The following is a 20815-nucleotide window of genomic DNA, read 5'->3' on the forward strand; positions in this document are numbered from 1 at the left end:
CATGGCTTCTGTGGCTATAAAAGCCCCTTCATGCCAAATTTTTTATATTTGGTAAATTAATAGTTTACTGTTCCAAGATTCCTACGTGTTTATATTATTGCTTTTCTAACATAAAAGTTTGCAGTTGTTATGGAAACATATGGTAACATTTGCTGCTAAATTTTAAATGCATTTTCTACCCCTGTTACACACCTGAAATGAAGCCAAAAACTCTCTTTGCTTTACATTAGAGTGAAATTCAAACTGGTCTGGGTGACTATAAATGGTTACTGTTTGTCTTGGCTCCTACCTGTATCAGATTTAGACTGAGGAATCTTAGGGAAGAAATTACACGGGATAAAATGGATATTTCTAAATTACAAGGCCTACAATTCCAGTGGCTCCAAATATCAGCTTTCTGTTTCATCTCAGCCTGCCAGAAGAAAATGGTGGGGCTGGACAATAAAAGATACATAACATTTACTCTCCAGAGCCAAATGCTTCTTGTTTTGATTATAGTGGAGGACGAGGTTACAGATCCTGATCAGTTAAGTCTTGTTAGCAAATTAAATGGTTGTAGATTACAATGGTGCAAGACAGGAGTTTTAGCCATCGGCTTCACATAGAAAGGACAAAAATATAAATTCTTTCAACTCATTTTGTTCTGCAATTTTCCTCTTTGAGTATCACACAATTCTCAAGTAATTATTCATGATGGCTCTGAGCCCACAGGGGAGGCAGATTGGAAACGTTCACTGAACTTTTTTTTTTTTTAAGTGCCCAATTACCCATTTCTTCATACCTTAAAACTTCACCCAAATCAGGTTTCCTTACTTGATGTAACTAGTCATAAATACTGGTTAAAAAAAATGACATACTTTATCTCAGAAGGATGATAAGGACAGCAGGAGAAGTCTTATCTGTCTGAGGATTGCACTGGGACCTCAGGCAAGGCAGATCAATAGTAACAATGGAAAACAATAGTAACAATGACAAAACAACTATGTGTACATCAGGTCTGGCTCTGAGCCCTAGAAGACTCATATTTCCAAATGCATTTTAGTTTTTCAGGCTGTGTGCTTCCAGTCATTTCAGCACATTTCTTAACAGCCCAAATTAATTCTCATGGGATAATTCCACCTTTTCTTTTTGGGACGATAACCATGTTATTAGCTAGAGAGTTTCCCACCAGGTTAAACACTGCTTGCATATATATGAAGAGACTAGGGAAAAGAATTAGGATACTTGTCTCAGTACAGAACTGCGGAAAGCTGCCCAAGATTTTTGGTAGCATAGACCTCTGTATAGCAAGAAACGTACTATTTATTCCCTAATAATACGTATTGAGAGACTGCAATGGTAATAATTCATAAAATAGGTTACTCATTTCTCTCTCTCTCTCTCTCTCTCTCTGATAAAGAATTCTAAATTCTTGCAAAACACAGTAGATTGCAGCATTACTAATGTTCCATGTTTTCATGTTTCTCCACTTCTTTTCTTTCGTGATCAGACAGGGGATAATATATCTTAACCAATCAAGATATAGAAAAACGAGGTAATTAAAAAGACACCAGAGCCTAACTTCAGGATTCAAATCCTAGCTTGGCCATTTACCACCTGTGCTATCCTAAGATAAATTCTATAGGTTTTAATTACTTTACCTGTAAAATGGGGGAAAAAAACCAGTACCTTCATTGGGTTGGGAGGAGAAAATAAGCCAATATGGATGAAACACTTAGAACAGTATCTGTGACACAGTAAAGGCAAAGTAGAAGTTAGAGGCTACTGTGAGTTATTTTAATGATCATCTTCAAAACTGATAACATAATTATGATTAATTATGATTGAGGTACATGTTTCTGGACTCCTCCAGTTTGTAAGGCCAGCATTTCCTAAGCTTTGATAATGTAATCCACTATTTATGATTTTTAGTCATACTTGTAAATCACCATTTATGCTATTAGCAGTGTAAATGCTCTACTTTAGGAGGCTCCATGCTGGGCCTGGGCACTGGGTTCATGCTTTCAGAAGGGCCTGCCTAGGCCTGCACTGGAGGACAGTTTAGAGGCACAGACACCACCACCACATTTATCCTCCTGGTTAATGACAGCCTTGTTAAGAGACTGAACATGGATGACTGTCACTAAAATTACCTTGCTTAGAATATGTTCAAGGTTTCTTTTTTTGTTTTGTTTTGTTTTTTGAGACAGGGTCTCACTATGTAGTTTAGGCTAGTCTAGAAATCACTATGTAGCCTAGGCTACAAACTCACAGTGACCTTCCTGCCTCAGCTTCTCAAGTGCTAGAATTACAGGCATGTGCCAGCATGCCCAGCACAGGTTCAGGTTTGAATCTTACCTCAAAACTAAAAATTAATTTTCTCTTATTAGACAAAATTACTAGTAATGTGGGCATCATGTTGATGGACAGTTTAGAATCAGTATGACGTTCTTGTGAAGGAAAAAAAAAGGGGATCCTCTATCAAGCAGTCTTATCCAATCTCTGCAGATTAGTTTAAATGTATTTTGACCCTTGTGCTAACCCATTTTTATGTGATGCATTTGGCATAAGTAAAGATTAATTACTTATGAAAAACAAGTTAATATCTCTACAGCAAATATATCATCACAATATAAAGCAAGACATAAAGGTTTGCATTTGCATCATTAACCTAGCTATAATAAATGAGATGCTCTATGTGATGTATAATATAGTAAGGTAAACACAGCTGTTTGCTTCTGTAGAAGAATGCCTAGTGCACTGCAACTAAGTCTGCAAACACTTAATAAGCCCTCCACGACAAAGCTGTATCACTCAGAACAGCAATGGCTGAAAACCATTATCCATGGATAATTAACTATGTCAGGACACTGAGGTCCTTACATGAGGTCCTCATAATTCCCCACTAAGGGAAAGAGGAAAATGTTATTGTAATATATTATTAGTATCTAATAAGAAGACTGTGTTACTAATGCAAGCTCTAAGTTATGGCATTATCTGAATTATTATTATTCTAGACACCCTATATCACTTGAAAGACAAAGTAGCTCTTTAAGTTTAAGAAAAGTAAAGAAATACTTCTGTTTAGTATTTTAAAATCTTTTAAAATGTACTTATAGTTTGTTCTATTTATTTCCTCTTTGATTCTACAAGTATCTACAATGTTTATCACTGAAATAGCCATCACTATAGTCACCAATACAAAGGGAAGTCCAAAATTTTACAATGTATATTTGTAAAACATTTCTAGTGTTCTCATTTGATCCTTAGAAGAGTCCATCATTCTGCTTTCGCCAAATATCTTGGTCATTTTGAGACTCTCCCCTATAACACCAAGTATTTAAATTTCTCAGTAACAAGGTCCTTTTGATGCTTGAAGACAAAGCTCCGATCCATTTATTAAGACGACTTCCTACTGTGTGGGGCTGTTTTTACCTCATAATTAAAATAGCACCTGAACAGGGCCATCTGTGAGCATGGATTAAGTTTTTCACAAAATATGTGTATCTTTTTGTTTCCTGTCACATGCCTCTAAAACCTCATACACATTTTGCATGACACAAAAAAGGCATGCTTAAACTTTTACTCCAAAGGGAGAGGGTAGTTAGAGTAAACATTTTGCTCTTCACTGTAACCTCTGATGCATTAATAAATAAATGCACAACTCTGTAATTTGCTCAAAGAATGAATGAACTGTCAGTCTTTGCTCCCTGTTTCTAGGATTCTATCTGTTTATGGCAACCCAGAGACACAGTTTGCCACTTAATTTCCCCCTCCTTTTTTCAAATACACATATTTTGGAAAAGACATTATTTATCCAAATGGCTGCCAAGATGTTGGGTTAGGGTGGATTTGGATATACAGACTGTTTCACAAGCTAGCCTTATTTAACCAAAATAAAGTTGCTTTGGGAGTGTTTCTGCACAAGCTGCAAATCCATAAATGCAAAGATCATAAACATTGATAAAGACATTTTTCCAGAGGATTTTCTAACGTTACGTTAGTTTTCCCATAGAAATTCATAGTTCTTTGGAAACCTTGGTCTATTTTAATGAAATAGTTCCTTTGGTATAGTTGAGGCTGTGATGTCAATCTGGCTCTATTCTAATAACCTTTATGAAATACTTACAATGAAATTTAACCATGCATGTGTAACAGCTGACTTCAGTGACAGCCAAAGTTTAGGCACACCCTGTTATTCTTTATTAAAGGAAAGCAATTGTTATATTTTCCTCTACTCTAGAAGATCAAACCCACATGTATTTAACAAATTTCCCAAACCATACCTCTATGTGGCCATCAGTCTGCAACAGTGAGACTAAAAGATTATTCTGACCACAGGAAATCTTTGTGCTAGCTTCACCTGTGCCCTGAAGGAACAGCTGGGTTCCCCCACAGAGGAGCTGTGGGTAAGGCAGGAGATCGAGGATGTAACAGGAGAAACAGTGATTCACTGGCAATGAAGCTCTAGCCCTCTCTTTCTGAGATTCAAGCCCTTTATTGATTCACAACTGCCAACATTTTTTACAGACACCCTTTTATGTTGACAATGAGCACCAAATGCACCTCATTCACATTTTAAAATTCTCATATACTTTTTCTGGAAGAGCAAAGATGGACAGTTCATGGCAAAAACAAAACAAGCAAGCATGCAAACGAACAAAACCTACATATACATTTGCTCCAGTCCAGAACCTACCCAGAGTAGGAAAGTGTTACAAGGTCACAGAGGCAGTGCCCAGGTGACTGTGTTCTGGACTCCAGGCTAGGGTCATACCCTCTATACTGAAGAATAATGAGAAGGCTTTTAATTCAAAGCTGTCGCATTTTCATTCTATACCAGAATCTTATTCACACCAATCAGGCTCCAGACATGTTTTGATTAGCCTGAATAATAGTTATAAATCTTTGAAATAGATGTTAACATTTAAATAATTGGGAGACTTCATAACCATATACTCAGTCTGAATTTTCCACTTCTCTTGAAAATGTAGAAGGCCCAATAACATGGATCTTGCCTCCTTATTAGGCTGAACAGTACTTGCCTACTTCAAACAGGGTATGAATCCCCACCCGCCCATTCAATCTCAGGCCCACCTCTATGGCTTCATGCATCCTGGTTATTACTAGGCCCCTGTAGACACCTAAGTTTGCAAGCCCTGGTCTGAATTCACCAGTACTCGCTAGAAAAGCTTTGTGCCACTTTGGACATTATTTCACCATTCCATGAACTCTGATAATCCCTCAAAACCAGGTCTCATTCTCTTATTTACGTAGCCTACGTCAGCTGTGGTGAACTTACGGCATGTGTGCTGTAGCAGGCCGTTTGCATCACTGAAAGCTCTAAAAAGTTAGCCGCCACTGGCCTAGGCATTGTGGTCCTAAGTACCCTTTATACAAACCTAGGCAATGTCTGAATGCAATCAAAATGCACAGAAACATGTAGAAAAATATTGGCTCCGAGAATGGCTGTTTTGCTTTACTATAATACAGACAGCTCTCAAACTGCCACCCAAGCCAGAACTGTTTGTGTATGCTTCACTCAAACCATACTTGGATTTCTACACACAGGCATACTTTCCTAACACACTGTCTCTGACTTTCCTGCCACTGCCTGTTTCCAATGCTCTGGAAGATGCTGTGCTTAATACAGCTCCAATTCTCAGAGGCCCCCTCAAAGCTTTTAACGCTGGCATAACATGCAGAATTTCAAATGAAGAACCAACAGCAGAAAGATCATTTACAGTAACTATACAAACAAGCTAAATGAAAGACTTGTGTTCAGTCATTAAAAATAATAATGCTAAAGCCCCGAGGGCTGAAATGTAAGGCTTATACTTTGTGTGAGGAAACAGAAAAGGAGTGTGTTTATTATCCCAATAAGATAACCTGCTAATTTATTTAGTAGGCAATTTTCGCGTAAACTCGTTCACAGTGAAATCTCACTTTATCAGATTAGGTGAAAAATAACAACCACAAATAAAATGCTCACTCAAGCCAAGGGCTTTTGCAAGATAGAAATCACAGTGTGGGAGGCCAGCGAGGGGCTGCTGGGAGGTAATGCCAGTAGGACGTTCTACCTCTCTTTTCTTCTGGTCTCCTGAACCAAGCCCAGAGTCAGTTATAGAGTTATCTCTCCCATACTTTGCAGATGATGCCTAACATCATGACAACAGAGAAGAGGACAGGTCTCTGGACCTGCCGACCTACAACAAGTTTCTGTAAAATAATGAATACAGACAGCTTGGGGACCATCCACCTTCGCTGCCTGCCTCTTCCTGCCTGCAAAGGGAAACCACGAGGGATTGGCAGAAGGTACTCGTCTGACAGGGCCAGAACTGCCTTTCTCCTCAGTGACAGCCTGGACCTACCCTCTTAAACTTGACCCACCATAATTCCTTCACAATGTAGCAGCAAAGCAGCTGACAGTAGCAGCTGCAGCTTCTAAGCGAGATGGATGGAATTTTCATAACTAGTTCCCCAAGTTACATTTTACCTTCAAGATAATTTATGAGCTGCTCTGGAGCCTTGAAGAGACAATATGCTTGCCATAAAATTAACTGTAACAGTCTTGTAGGTTATAATTAACACTGGGAGGGTAGCACCAACTGGATGAAACACATGGTATAATTGATGGTGAAACTGGAAATGAAGCAAGCTAACAGTATCATTACTGTGCCACTGCCTTAGCAAAAACTCTGCTTTCTGAGGGTTAATTACAATCACCTTGCCGGGCCTAGATTCTGGGAGAGAAAAAGCCAGAGCAGGGCAGGGAGGTGGAGGTTCTGCTGGCAAGGCCCTGGGCCCCTGGATGGATACAGAGGCTGTTGGCTGTATGGAAAGAGAAGCCCCTGAACTAGGAATCACTGAGGCATTGAGCACTGGGCTTCCTGCAGATCAGACTGAGCCCCACATAAGCATTCCTAGTATATATGACTTCATTTCCTCAGTAAAGAAGTATCTTTCATAGTAAAGAAAAAGATATATGTAAAAAGGAGAAAATCAGAACTTTCAAAATGCTCTTCCAGGAATTAGAGTATTTACTTGGAATATCAGAGAACTGAAGTATTTCAATTGAACATGGGAATATTTTAGTAACCAATTAAGATGATCAACTAAACCTCAAGGTTTATTAAATTAAAAAGTAACCTCTTGAGCACCCTGTCCAAAGGAGAATATATAAAGAGAGCTCATTAGAAGAGCCTCTCAATCACTTGTGCTCAGAAAGGAAACCACTCCTTCCAAGCCTCCACACTAAAGAGCCTGATGAACACCGGAGAAACTAAATATTCTGAACACGCTGGAACGATTGGAGGAATTTTAAGGAGCAATTTAAGGTGACTGACCTATTTTTATTTTCTGATTTGTTTGTTTTGTTTTTTTGTCCTGGGACAAGATACTGGAAAAAATCTGATAAATAATACAACAGTGTCCCCTACAGGCTAATAAAGCTATTCTCCTCCCCACATACTCATTAGTTCCTTAACTGAAAGCCAGAGTTAAACTTTTATCTATAACCTGGAATATACATTACACAGTAAATTTGTAAAATACACTGGGGACACTCCTGAGATAGAATAAAATTACTATTCTTCATGTGCAGTAAATTTTTTCTTAGATATAAAATAGCATAAAGCTGGTGATTAACCCATAATGGAGTAGATAAACAGCTCCCCTTCCCCTTAAGGGCATCTGCTCAAATCAGCCTGGACTAACACAGCCCCAAAATTACTTAACTTGGAGGATTTACAGATTCTTTCAGGCTAAAGTTTGATATTTTTTTCCCTCATCCCTACTCTCCCACTTCTAAAAAGATTGTAACCAATATAAAAGAAATGATATAGCTATAACGGTAATAATTTTCCCTCAAAAGACTTATGGCAGGGAGATGCAAAAAGGAAGAACTAGAAACTACTTCCTTCTATAGCAGGATGTACACACAACTAAAAACTGTGAAATGTGCTTGAGTACCAGAGGCAATAAATATTTACAGATACATACCTGCTCATCTCCATACCAGGGAGAAGCCTGGGTCTCCAAGCCCTGAATTGAGAGCCTGGAGTCACAGCACAGTGGTTGACAAAGCTCTTACTGCCCTTGTAGCAGATGAGCTAGGCCATCCTGGCTGGAATTGCATCTCCTTTGGTACTAGCTCTAGCCTAGTAAGATACATTGCATCTATTTCCCCTATTTTCTTTCCATAGCATTTAAAACTCTGCCTAGCACTTGCTGTGTTCTTGAGACATGTTATCTACCATTATTGTTAAAATTAGTACCACTGCAGAGTTGTACAAAAGTGTAGGTTGAAAGGTCAAAGCTGTACAGAGTTAACACCTACCTTAACTGTTCTCTGGGATTGAACATAGGGAGCCATGATTTTTGAGAGCTAGAAGATGCCTTCAGCCTTCATAGTCATGTGGCCCAAGCCACTGCTTTTCTAGATGAAGTTGCTAAGATCCAAGGTATCTGTGACATGTCCAGATGACTTTAGCCAGCCAGTGACAGGATTCATCTAGAGCCCAATCCTGTATTTGTTCAGTCTGTGTGACAACACGTCATGCAGGGCCCAGCCCAGGAGAAGCTTATTATCTAGTGTTCCTCTGACACCAGTTCAGCAATATCGGGTCCCCCTACTCTGAGGTTAGGATTTACATAGGGATACTGTCTCAAAGGAGTGGCCTGGCCAGTTCGGAGAGGAGAAGCTGGGTTTATTTCTAACTTTCTGTTTGGATCCAAACACATACTATGTTTCAGATATTCACTCTAGGTGTTTTCACTTAGTCAACTCTATAAAACTTTGATTAAACACCTACTATGTTTCAGATATTCACTCTAGGTGTTTTCTATAGAATCGATTAGTCAACTCTATAAAATGGGTTCTATAGTTATCCTGCCCTGGGCAAGTAAAAGACATGAAAATTGGGACTCAGAGGGGTTAGATAATTTGTCCAGCTACAATCTATAATCACAACTTGCCTGAAGATGTAGAAGTAGATTCAAGATTCAAATTTGGCAATCTATCTCAAAACCTACGTAACCAACCACTATACCATACTAAAGGAATCTATTCCAGAAGAAAACATTTTCTCCCATTCAACATTGAAAACTCCCTCCGGACATACTCTTATACAAATTCAACATTGAAAACTATGTCCCATACTTTTATACTCTTATACAAATTTCTCCCTTTCTCATTCATACTTGGAAATAAATAGGCTGCTTATGGGCCGCATAATCTGGCAGTGAAACAGTCTTCAGAGTACCTGGTATAAATGAGTCTCAAAAACTGACTTAAGAAGAATCTGCCTCTTCTTTCTCTGGGGCATGAATTTCCAGTGAATTATGATTGAATCTCTTTCACAGTATTCATTATTTTATATTATATAATACATTTCCCCAGTCAGGTATTACTCATCATCTCTATAGCACAGGTTGGAGGATAGTACCTCGTACCAGGCAGGCATTCAATAAATGATTGGTGAACTATCCCATGACTGACAGATCACTCATGGCAACAATTAGCACCACTGATGAAGTGCTCTGGTATTTTTTCACTGGTCACCCCACCCAACCACTGTGAGACAGGTGTGGCTTTCCTTACTCTTTCTTAAGAGAGAGTTGTCAATATTACATGGCCCAAAATAAATCCTTCTTATGGTGAAGAACTTTAAAGTGATACATGGCTTAAATAACTGGGAACCATAGTACAGATAATTGAGAAACTAATGTTGTGGCTTCCCTAGGATGGGCTTCCTCAGGACACTACCACCCCAGGAACACCTCACATATACAACCCATTTCAGCCAGGAGTGAAAGATTTATCACAGGTCATTGCTCTATGATGATCAGAAAAGAAAATGATTTATGGTATCTTTAGTCAACTAAATGTCTTTATTTTGGTTCTGCTGAGTGTTGTTCATTATGTAGAATAGGGCAACTGTACACATTTTTTAGGGGAAATTTATGGGGTGCCACTGAAGGAAACAATTCTCTATCCCTCCACTAGAATACAATTTCTAAAGGAGAAGAATGTTTACTGGTTTTGTTCACTGCTATATTCCTACACCCTGCAACAATGCTTAGAAAAAATTCTTAAAAATAGGCATTTAATGAACATTTATTGAATAAATAAATTCATGAATCAATTTTTCTAAAAAAATTTAAGCTCTGTATGTAAGAACATCCCACAACTAATTACAGTCAGAAGCCTGCCAGAACTCATGCTAAATCCACGTGTTGATTTTATTAGTAAGATGCACAGAAGTCATTGGCTTTTGTCCCCCATAAAATTGTTCAAATAATGCCTGTAACAATGGTAATAATATTAACAACAGTTGTCTTTTTAAGGTAAGTTGCTGTATCTTGGAAAAGAGGTAACAGTATCTCTAGACTCATTTAATCCTTGCTCTAAATTTATACAATGTTTCAATTCCTACACATTTATGAGGAGGTTTTATGGAGTTATCAGGTTTTATGGAGTAATTTGGTTCAGAGACACAAAAGACATTCTTCTGCTAAGGGCAGCAGAAAGCAGAGACTGCAATTATTAAAGGAAAGGGGACAGCTGCTTTAAAAAAGAAAGCCATCAGTGGCAATTAGCAACCTAGTATCTCCCTGCTTCTCCCAGAATCTCTCTCATTTATTCCTCATGCCCACCACTACCTCTACAACAAATTTAGCCTGCTACAATGGGACAACTGTAACTATCTTTGCAACAACTTTTAGTGTTCAACTAACTCTGCCAGAAAAAGCAGCCACTCTCTCAAGCATGAATGACAGTGGCTGACATAGGCAGGTAAAGTGGTTATGGGTTGTCTCAGCAGATAAATACATCAGCCCCACAATCCCCAAGCCCATCCTCAAGACCAATGGATCCACTTCTTGTGACTGCAACTTCCCAGGGCAGAACATAAGTTCAGGCCCAAATGCCAACTCACAAGGCCAATGCCCAATTCCTGCACTAAGTAATACCACTAAGGTCACAGTGGGGCCTCAGCAAGTAGCCAGGGGAAAGCAGGCATCTGGGCAAGTAATGTACAGAGCTGAAGTAACATCTGCCTCAGCTCTGGTCTGGACTGATGTCCTAGAGAGGCCTTCCCAACCTAAACTGTCTCTCCCTAGTTGTTTTCCTTGCCAAACTCTTTTTAACTTCCAGGAAGTGCCAGAAATCAGGAACGCTGTCCAGGTCCCAGGCCAGTCCTGTGTGGTTCTCTTGCTCAAACATCTCTTTGTGTTTGTGCACAAAACATTATCATCTCTCTGCCCCCCTCAAGTTGTAACAAGGGGCGGAGGCCTGTCTTGGGACGTAAAATACCAGAAAACTGTATATTAAAGATCTCTCCTGCCTTTCAGTTTCAAAATTTCCACGCCTGGAAAGCTTGGATGAATCACCAACCCTTACTACCAATTATCAAAGGTTATCTTTATTTCCAATTTCAAAGTTTCCAACAAGGAAAGCACTTCCTTCACAACTAAAAAGAAATACAAAGTACTTATGTGCACAACAATGGGTTAAGGGGAAAGTTCTTTCATTCAGTCAGTTACTCAATATATCAGTGTCAGGCACTCTTCTGGAGGCCAGGGAATACATCATGAACAAGGTGGCCAGGTCCCCTTGGGTGCACAGGGCATTATTCTCATGCAGGAGACAACTTAATGTTACAAAGATCTGGGTACAGGTTTCACAGATGATGAAAAGACAAATGCCCTGGCCTCACAAAGCATACATTCTGGCAAGAGAGAAAAACAAACATGGAATCAAGCACACGTTTAATAAATGTCAGGTTACTCCTTTTTATAACCGTCTATTGAACTGTAAGTTCCCCTAAAGCAGACTATTGCCAAATCAGTGTTTAAGCTTCCCACAGTGCCTCACACACGAAAGAATGGAAGCGTGCATGCTAGCCACCATGTTCTTGCTAACTGCCCCCACCCCCACCTACACTAGAAATGAGTTCAGAGCCAAGACTATGTTGTCCTCACAATGATACGCACCACAGTGTCCACATGGTTACTTCCACATAGGAAATACTCACTAAATACTAAACTGCAAAGCTGGACTGCCGACTTGTTAGTTCTGAACATAACTCAGGACTGTCAAAGGGAAAAGCATAGATTAGAAACCTGAGGAGAAAACCTCAGTATGCTGGTTTTAGAACCTACAACCAGATTTTGGAGTCTTAATACAAATGGCCAGGATGGCCCCTGAAATTGGTGATCGTTGGGGTCATGAAGAATAGGAAAGCACTCATTAAGATGTTTGGTTTGTATACCCAGAAAAATGTTTGCCAAGCTATTCTTAAAACAGTGTAAGCCTAATATGAGCAAGATGTGTCAATAAAGCTGTCTAGGTCCTAGGAAAGTCACTTATAGTTGAAAAGTCACTTATAGTTGAAATAGTTCCAAAAGCTTTTCTAAGAAACTATACAAGAATATTTGTGGCAGCATTATTCACAACAATGAAAAAGTAGAAGCAACCCAAAGTCATCAACTGATGACTGAATAAATAAAAATTTCATTCACAGATTGAAATATTACTTGGCAGTAAAAAGGAATTAAGTACTTACATGCTTTAACATGGAGGAACTCTGAAATCATTATGCTAAGTGGAAGGAGCCATATACAAAAGGCCACATGATGTATGATTCTATTTATAGAAAATATCCATAGTTGGCAGATCTATAGAGATAGGATATAGGTTAGTAGTTGCCCAGGACTGTAGGAAGAAGGGAAAATTGAGAGTAGCTGTTAACAGATACAAGGTTTCATTTTGGGGTAATGGATGTTCTGCAATTAGAAAGTGGTAATGCTTGTACATTCTTGTGCAGATACTTCAAAAATATTTACTATATACTTTACAATGATGGATTTTATGATATGTGAAATTCTGTATTAATTGTATCTCAATTTTTTCTCAAACTCCTACTGGGCTTACTTTTGTCTTATTTGCACTGGGCATAGCAAAACTTTAGAGGACACCTTTAAAATTTAAAAAGCACAGCTATTCTCAGCATATTACTCATCTCACTGCATTATTCTTTACCCAGCTTTCTCAGTTCCCACACAGATATGCGTGGTCAAGCCAAAACTTAAGGTAAAAAATATGCTAACTCTGAATAATGTTTAGAAGGTTTGCAATTCTATTTTTAATATAATTAGAGTCTGGGTGAGGGTTGTATTATGTAGACAATGTAGTTTAGTATAAGAAGTTTTCAATACCACAACAACCTAGTCTACTAAGACATCCAAAATTAAATACTTTGCTGAATGGGTTAGACCAACTCTCCACTCCGGTGGTACTGATGGCTCTACCTCTTTCCTTTCCACGTTCTTCCCCTACCTCTTTCTAGGAAATTTCAACATTCTTATCACTAGATAAACCCTTAAAATTGGCTACTTAAAACAACTCATACTATACATGGCATATGGCACAGTATTTTGTATACAAAATATACAAAAGATGCTTGCTGAATAAGACCATTCTTGTTTCGGAAAGGAGAGTCCTGGCATATTCTGAAAAGCACTAAGCTTTTGGTCTCCAGCATCACAGGTCTGAAACCAGGATATTTCATGTTCTTGGGAAACTGGAGGAGAGCTTTAAGTAGCTTATGCTTATCTACTGATGGTAAGTAGACATATAGCTTTTAGTGACCTAGGCATTGTTAGCACTAATTACCATTACTATGATGTTTCTTTGAAAGAGAAATAAAGAAAGGAACAAACATAATCTGCTCAATTAACATGATGTACTTTCTTCTACTTTTTACAGAAAAACTGCCAAGTCACAATAGAAATAAAACCGTGCTCATGAGACACATGTATGTATCAAATGTATTGAAAAATGCACAACAGTCAGATGTTGAAATAGAAACCATTTTATTGTAATGCATTTTCTCTAATACTTGATTAACCTACATCACTGAAACTGGACAAGCCGGAAGAAACAAAATGTTTTTCAATCTAACATGTTCAAGGCAAAGGAGGAATACTCCTCCCTTGAAGATAAGCCACAAATAATTAAAATACTGATAAACAATGCCCTCAAAATTTTCAGCAATCTATTAAGGATACTGAGGATGTGTATAAAATAAAAGCACCAATTTTCATATTTTATAGAGAAAAACAACTCAGGCGTGGACACTGAACTGTACCTTTTCTTTGGTGCACTTTTCAAATGATAATTCCTTCCACTGTCACCATTAAATCTTAATCCATTCCAGCTCCTTGCATGGGTCATTGAGTCTATATGTACTGCTGTTATTTTAAAATGTTTCCCCTTGGTAGGGAAAGAGGGGGAGAAGAGATGTTGAGAGCCAGATGGGCCTCTTCACAGTTCATTTATCAAACCTAATACGCTGGGCTCCACCCTCCTCTTACTCACTATTGCGGTTAAACTTCCATATAATTTGGTAATCATTTTCATTATCAGAGAGTGACCCCAAAGCAGCCGATCCTGGGATACCCAGTCCTTGCAGCTGCTCTTTTTCTGCCTTCTCCTACAGTAGACCCTAAGAACCTCTGAGCTTATTAGCTGCAGGCTGACCTTTGGGCTGTGGAGGTCAAGAAGGGGTCAGATCAGAGGGCTTGCCCAGTTCTTTAAAAGCTATAACAAGCTGTCCATCAGGCAGAGTGGACTGTATAAACAAAGCCAAATCTTCAGAAATTCTGTCCCACTTCTGTTAACACTTACCCTGCATTCACACAGCGGCTCCTGATGTACTTTGGATCATTCAACTCTGGGGAAGTGAATAGACAGCCCTAATAAGCCTATTTGGAGAGGGCTGTTTATGGGATTACTCATTTTAGGGAAGGAAACCCACAGCACTCAGATGTGCCTCTAGAATCGCAGGGTTGTGTGACACTGTGACAAACTCGGTTACCCTGAGTCATGCAGAATTGACACTTTCCTCAAGATGCTAAATTACAGGGAACATATGCTTTCAGTTTAAAAAGACTGCAGACAGTCCCCAAACAATGGCTCAGTTCCTGGGCTCAAAGAGAAACCAATGTTTTAGGAGCAAGTTGTAAGTTTCACTCTTTTTACTCTCCCTAATACCACGACTGCAAATGAACCTGCTGAAGAGAGGGTTTATTACAATAGACGCATACTAAAGTTATTGCCAGCTGCAGAGTCTCGGTTGACCTAAATTTCTTGAAGCTGTACAGTTCATAATGCATTCTCTAACGTGTAATATAAGATAATTAGAGTCATCTGTATGTAACGTTCAGAGGAAAAAATTTCTATTATCTAATCTAACTGATCCCCTGATAGCTTTGATGAAAGTAAAATGCTATAACCTATTGCTTGGCCTTTGGGGAGTACTAATTATTTTCTGTCAAAGCACATTTTTCCTCATGTAATTCCAAAGTACACAATAGGCCAATCTCTGCAACACAGGCACCTCAGTGAGCACTGCTGTGGATGTTTTATAACTTTCACCACCATAGGCTGGATGGCTACTCCAGGCAATGCCCTGATTCCAGACAGCCAGATGACACTTTGATGAGGAAAAGAGAGGTATATGGTGACTGTCTGTTTAGACGGACCCTATGGATGAGCTTTTAGATAGGGCACTGGGATGAGAAACATCAAATGAGGGGAAGGATTATGGTTATTTAATACTCTAAAGATGCTTTGCCTTCTGCACTCTCAAGGCATCTCCCTCTTGAAATTTTCTTTCAGGTGTTTGGTTTTAAGGGAGTCTGCAGAGTGTCAGCAGCTAGGCGTTTTCTTTCTTCCTTCCCTGCACAAGAACTTGAGAATTTTTGTTTCAGATGCTAGACTACATCAACTTCAACACTGGCTCCAGCTCCTGATTAAATTGTTAGCAGTGAGGGCTAATGCAGAAACCAGACTCCTTTTAAACAGGCCATTTTGGTCACGTTGTCTGATACTTGGTGTACTAGGAAATTATTGTTAACAAACCCAATGCACTCAACAAAAGACAACCATTCTCAAAGTATGCTCTCTCTCTGGGCCCTGCTGTCTTTGGAGGGAAGGGGTATAAAAGAGTGATTACAAGGGAATTCATTATTCCTCTCTTTCCTATTTAATAAAAATCATCATGGGAAATAGAAAACACACACACACACAGAAATCTATTCAATATCCTACACTGATATTCCATTATTTAATAAAATATATGACCTTAAATGAATGTAACACTTAAATTATAATTATAAAGAAAATTGAAACTTAACTACTAAAAGTTAAACTGGAAATTATTCAGTCCTTGCTGTGGTTGAAAATGTGTGTCATTTACTATGATCATACTAAAAAAAAGCAGAAAAAATATTATTGTGAATTTTTTAATGATTATGTGCAAGTCTGAATTTAGCAACAATATACATATCTGAAAAAGCAGCTTTCTAATATCCAATCAAAATCAATAGTTCCTACTCTCCCCTGTCTTGAAAAATGTTCATCTGTACAGCCTTGTCAAGCAAATCTATTTTTATGATAATTATTACTAGCAAAGCTATCAATGACTGTAAATTCTGTTGTATGAAGTCACTTGGATAATATTAGAGCTATCAATAAATGTTCTTGACTCCCAAGCACATAGAATTTTTTCTTTCTTCAAATAAGACTCTAGGCCAAAATAAATTATTATTTACCTGGTTCCTCTCCCTTTTGCTCAAAGACAAATGATACTGAATTATTATTGAATTAATTTGTACAAATCATGTATCTGAAGGATAACTCTCACACTTAGAGGAATGAGTTCCAACTTCCCATATATCAACTGTTTTTCAAACAGGAGGAGGATAGCATATTTATTATGCACATACTAATTCTATAAAAGTGGATGATTTATACAAACTTTCTGCCAGTAACAGCTCTGCAATCACAGGTAAATCCATGGGGAAAGAAACTAGAATAAGAAAAATCATTCCTACTTGGTAAGTTCTCATATTGGTGCTGATAAATACACTTCCAAATAATCTTTTCTGAATCAAAGGACAGACCAGCACTACGTGGATTTCCCAGACATCTGCTCTAAGTGGCAGTGCTACTGTCCTAGCCTGCTGAATTAAAGGGGCTGATGTTACATCAGGTACTACTTATGTTGCATTATGCTCAAGATGGAGACATGTATGTGAACAGTTACACTCAGGGCTAAAAAAATCACACACACCTACAGACGACGCCATAGAGCATTATAATTAATGTAGGTTATCATGGATAGGAAAGCTAACTAGCTGAAAACATCTTAAACTTGCTGATTTTTCATAGCTCCTCAAATGAGAGGGATGAGACCAGTAATAAGGAAGGGCTTAGCCAAAGATAGCTCTTATTTCTCAGGGACCGCAGAGCCCGTTTCATTAGAGAACTAACCTGGCTTGCCACTCCCTCCTCAGGTTCTGGCGGGCAGTGAGCAAGGGAAGGATGGCAGTCAGCATCTCATTCCTTTGTTCCACGGGGAGCCCTTCTCTTTTAACTTTTTGAAGCACAGCATTTGTCTAGAGGAAATGATCCCAAAAAGAGAAAGAGAAAGTGAAAAATTAATAATAAAAAAAAGCCCATAAGCAAATAAGGACAGTAAATCAATGGCTTTTTTATTACAGTTCCCCTGCTAACAAATCAATACGGTAAATGATGGTCAAAAATGGCCAGCATATATTTTGTATTTAATCAATGTACATGGCACATAAGGTAAACTCTAAAGCTCCATTGCCTTAAGTAACACATCAAGACACTGTGCATTCCCTAATTTTCTCAGCACACCAACAATTTTTTTCCTGGGAATTGCCTACCATGAGCTATTATTAGACATGATTTTCACGTACACTTCACTGTGAGTTGTTTGTTTTGCCTTTTTAAAAAAAGAGCAGTCTGATTTTCGTTCGGTTTCCTGCCATCCAGCTGAGGCTTTCTCTGCTGCCTCTCTTATTTGAATCATTACTTTCAATTTTTACCCACACCGGTGATGGGGGTATGGAGATGGTACTCATTTTCCTTGTTCATTGCAAATCCAAGATCTTGCAAAAAGCAAGAAAGAAGAGCACAAAAAGCAGAAAGAAAATTATACCTTAACAAGTATCTTTAGATTTTGTGAATGTTAGTTTAATTCAGAGTTACTAGGGCTTCTTGGATGATTTTATAGCAAAGGCAGTGGCTGAAAGCAATGAAATTGTCACTTTCTCGTATTCAATATATTCCTTATCTAATGGATGCCAGTACATTTGCATATTTAAAAAGAATACTCATTAGTTCTCATGTAACTTGAAACACCACTTTTTATTTTTCTGTAGCATTTTTTAAAAATTTTATTTAAGGGGACTTCCGGGAGAACATGGCGGACAGATAACAACAACTACCGGAGGCTCTCTGAAAGACTCGGCTCAGAAGCCAGGAATGGTGCAGATTAAGGAGACATAAGCAGGAGGAGATATGCTCTGCTGACTCAGGAACAAACTGGGCTGAGAGAAACCAACTTGGAATGCATTCCTGGTGCTAAAACAGGAACAGAAAAGCCTCGGTGTGGAGGCTGGACTCCGCGCCATTGTAAGCCGCGATTTGGGTTTCCCGCCGCGCGGCGGCTGGCTGCCTCTACACTGGCTCGGCAAGGAGAGAGACGCGCAGAAGCTCTGAGAACGGCAATCTGCGAACGGCAGGGAGGCGTGCACTGACTTGTGGTGAGGTGAGTGAGAGAAGCTGACATTCTACCACAGTTTGACTCCAGCGGAGGACTTTCTGGGCCCAAGCAATCCTGCGAGGGCAGGGCGCGGTAGGGACTCCAGCCACACATCCCCCTCTCGGGCGGGATTGGTAAAAAGTGCCTGGCCTGCGTGACGCTGCCGGAGGACCTGGTAGGCTGTCCCAACCCGGATCCCAGAGCCTGACGGTGGCCGGGAGGGGAGACACGTAGGCTGCCTGGTCCGCAACTCCCTGGTGCGCAGCGGTGAACGGGAACACCTAGCTGGCGCAATTCGATCAGGCTGTGGCTGACTGGGAGAGAAGCTGGGCCTCTTATATAAGCTTGCATATATAAGGAACAGACAAGAAGAGGCAGCATGGGAAGAGGCAGCAACAAGAAAGGCTCCTCGGCCCCCAATTCTGAGAAACAGGCAATAGCAGACACCACACCAATATACATAAGGCACCATATAGAGAGCCTCATAGACCAATTCAGGAATGAAGTTATCAACGACCTGAAGCTAGAAGTAGGCAGAATAGTTAGAGAAATGCTAAGTACCACCCAAGAAAAAACAGGTGGTGGAATGGAAGAACAGAAAAAAAGGGGAGAATTGTTTGATGGAGAAAACAGAGAAAGCATAGAATACGTGAAGCAGGTTTAAAGGGACTACCAAGATACTAAGAAGTCTATAGAAGACTGGCATAACAGCTTGAAAGAAACTAAGGACAGACTATCTGAACTGGAGGGCAGACTTGTAATATGGGAGAATGAAATGAAAAACTTCTTAAAAATAACAAAGAAACAAACAGCAATAATACAAAGACTAGAAGATGATAAGAGGATCCATAACTTAAGGATTAAGAACATAAAAGAAGAAGTAGGGACACAAACAAGTGAACTACAAAAGCTACTCACAGAAATAATCCAGGAGAATTTTCCTAATTTAGCAAAAGGTAAAGATACTCAGATGTATGAGGCATACAGGACCCCAGCTACCTACAACCCAAACAGAGCAACACCCAGGCATATAATAATAAAAATTCCAGAAATTCAATACAAGAACAGAATATTAAAAGCTGTAAGACACAAGAAACAGACCACTTACAAGGGAACACCCATCAGAATTACAGCAGATTTCTCTGCACAAACCATCAAATCACGAAGAGCGTGGGGGGAAATAATTCAAGCTTTGAAAGATAATAATCTCCAGCCAAGATTGAGATATCCTGCACAACTGTCCCTGGAAATTGATGGAAAAACAAGGTGCTTCCAGGATAAAGAGGAACTGGGGGAATTTGCAACCACCAATTCAACTCTACAGAGAGTATTGCAGGATATTCTAAAAAAAGAAAAATACAAAGAATCCAGAAATAATGGCAGAGAGGCCACAACGAATGGAGCAGAGAACAAAATGAAGAAGACAAACTGACAGCTACTGACAGAAAAAGAGCTCAACAGAAATGAGGCAGAGAAGATTGGATGATAGGAACAGCTATTTTGGAGAAAATGACATCTTAATAGGTAATACTGATTTAGTATCATCTTGTTTTGAAGTCTCATCTAGCTTTTGTCCTTCTGTCTCCAATGGTCTAAATAGGCTGTATCTTATTGGATTTTATTATGTACGATAGTATAAGCAAAAACCTTTTAAAGACAAGGAGATTATACAGAAACCATTGTTCATTTTCTGTTAGTCGATTCTAAATACTCTGTAATGCTGTCATTCTCTTAAATGGTTTTACATTGTTTTGATATACTTAATGCTACAGTATACGAAGTTGTACTCAAGGATTTCAAAGAAAGAGACAATATGGTAACTACTTTTAGGTTAGGATTATCTGGTGGTGAAACACTATTCTGCTTAAATGGTTATGTTTTGATCTGCGCTGTTTCGTTGTTATGCCCTCTTTTATCTCAATCTCCACTCCATCATTTACTTTTTTATCTTTATCCTTTTAATTAAGGGAAAAAATAGCAGGATATATTATAGTAACCCACTATGACTTTTCATTACCTTGATTTAAAGCCCTGTGTTACTCTCACCATCTGGTTTTTAACTGATGTTCCCCTATTCTGTTTTGCTGGATAGTATCAGGTTCGAAAGTTTAGGCATCAGCTGTGAAGATAATGAGATTCATTATGACGCCCATTCTTGTTGACTTTTATCTACTTTTGAAGACCTACAATGTCTCCAA

General features: G+C 39.0%; 1 protein-coding gene across 8 annotated transcripts in view; it reads right to left on the bottom strand.

The window, feature by feature from the left end:
* Fto (FTO alpha-ketoglutarate dependent dioxygenase) overlaps positions 1 to 20815 on the bottom strand; it is a 420563-nt gene that overhangs the window by 147679 nt on the left and 252069 nt on the right. For 5 of the 8 annotated variants that reach the window (XM_063247098.1, XM_013141484.3, XM_013141486.3 and 2 more), the window contains one exon: positions 17318 to 17442. The exons of 2 other annotated variants lie outside the window; for them this stretch is intronic. In XM_063247098.1, coding sequence (XP_063103168.1) covers positions 17318 to 17442 — 125 coding nt within the window. Of the gene's footprint in view, positions 1 to 12545; positions 12658 to 17317; positions 17443 to 20815 lie in introns of all 8 variants that reach the window. One more of the 8 variants, XR_010046924.1, reaches the window with a different exon arrangement.

Source organism: Cavia porcellus, unplaced genomic scaffold, assembly GCF_034190915.1.
Source record: "Cavia porcellus strain 051 isolate PalLab524CR breed Dunkin Hartley unplaced genomic scaffold, mCavPor4.1 scaffold_4, whole genome shotgun sequence".
Taxonomy (NCBI): domain Eukaryota; kingdom Metazoa; phylum Chordata; class Mammalia; order Rodentia; family Caviidae; genus Cavia; species Cavia porcellus.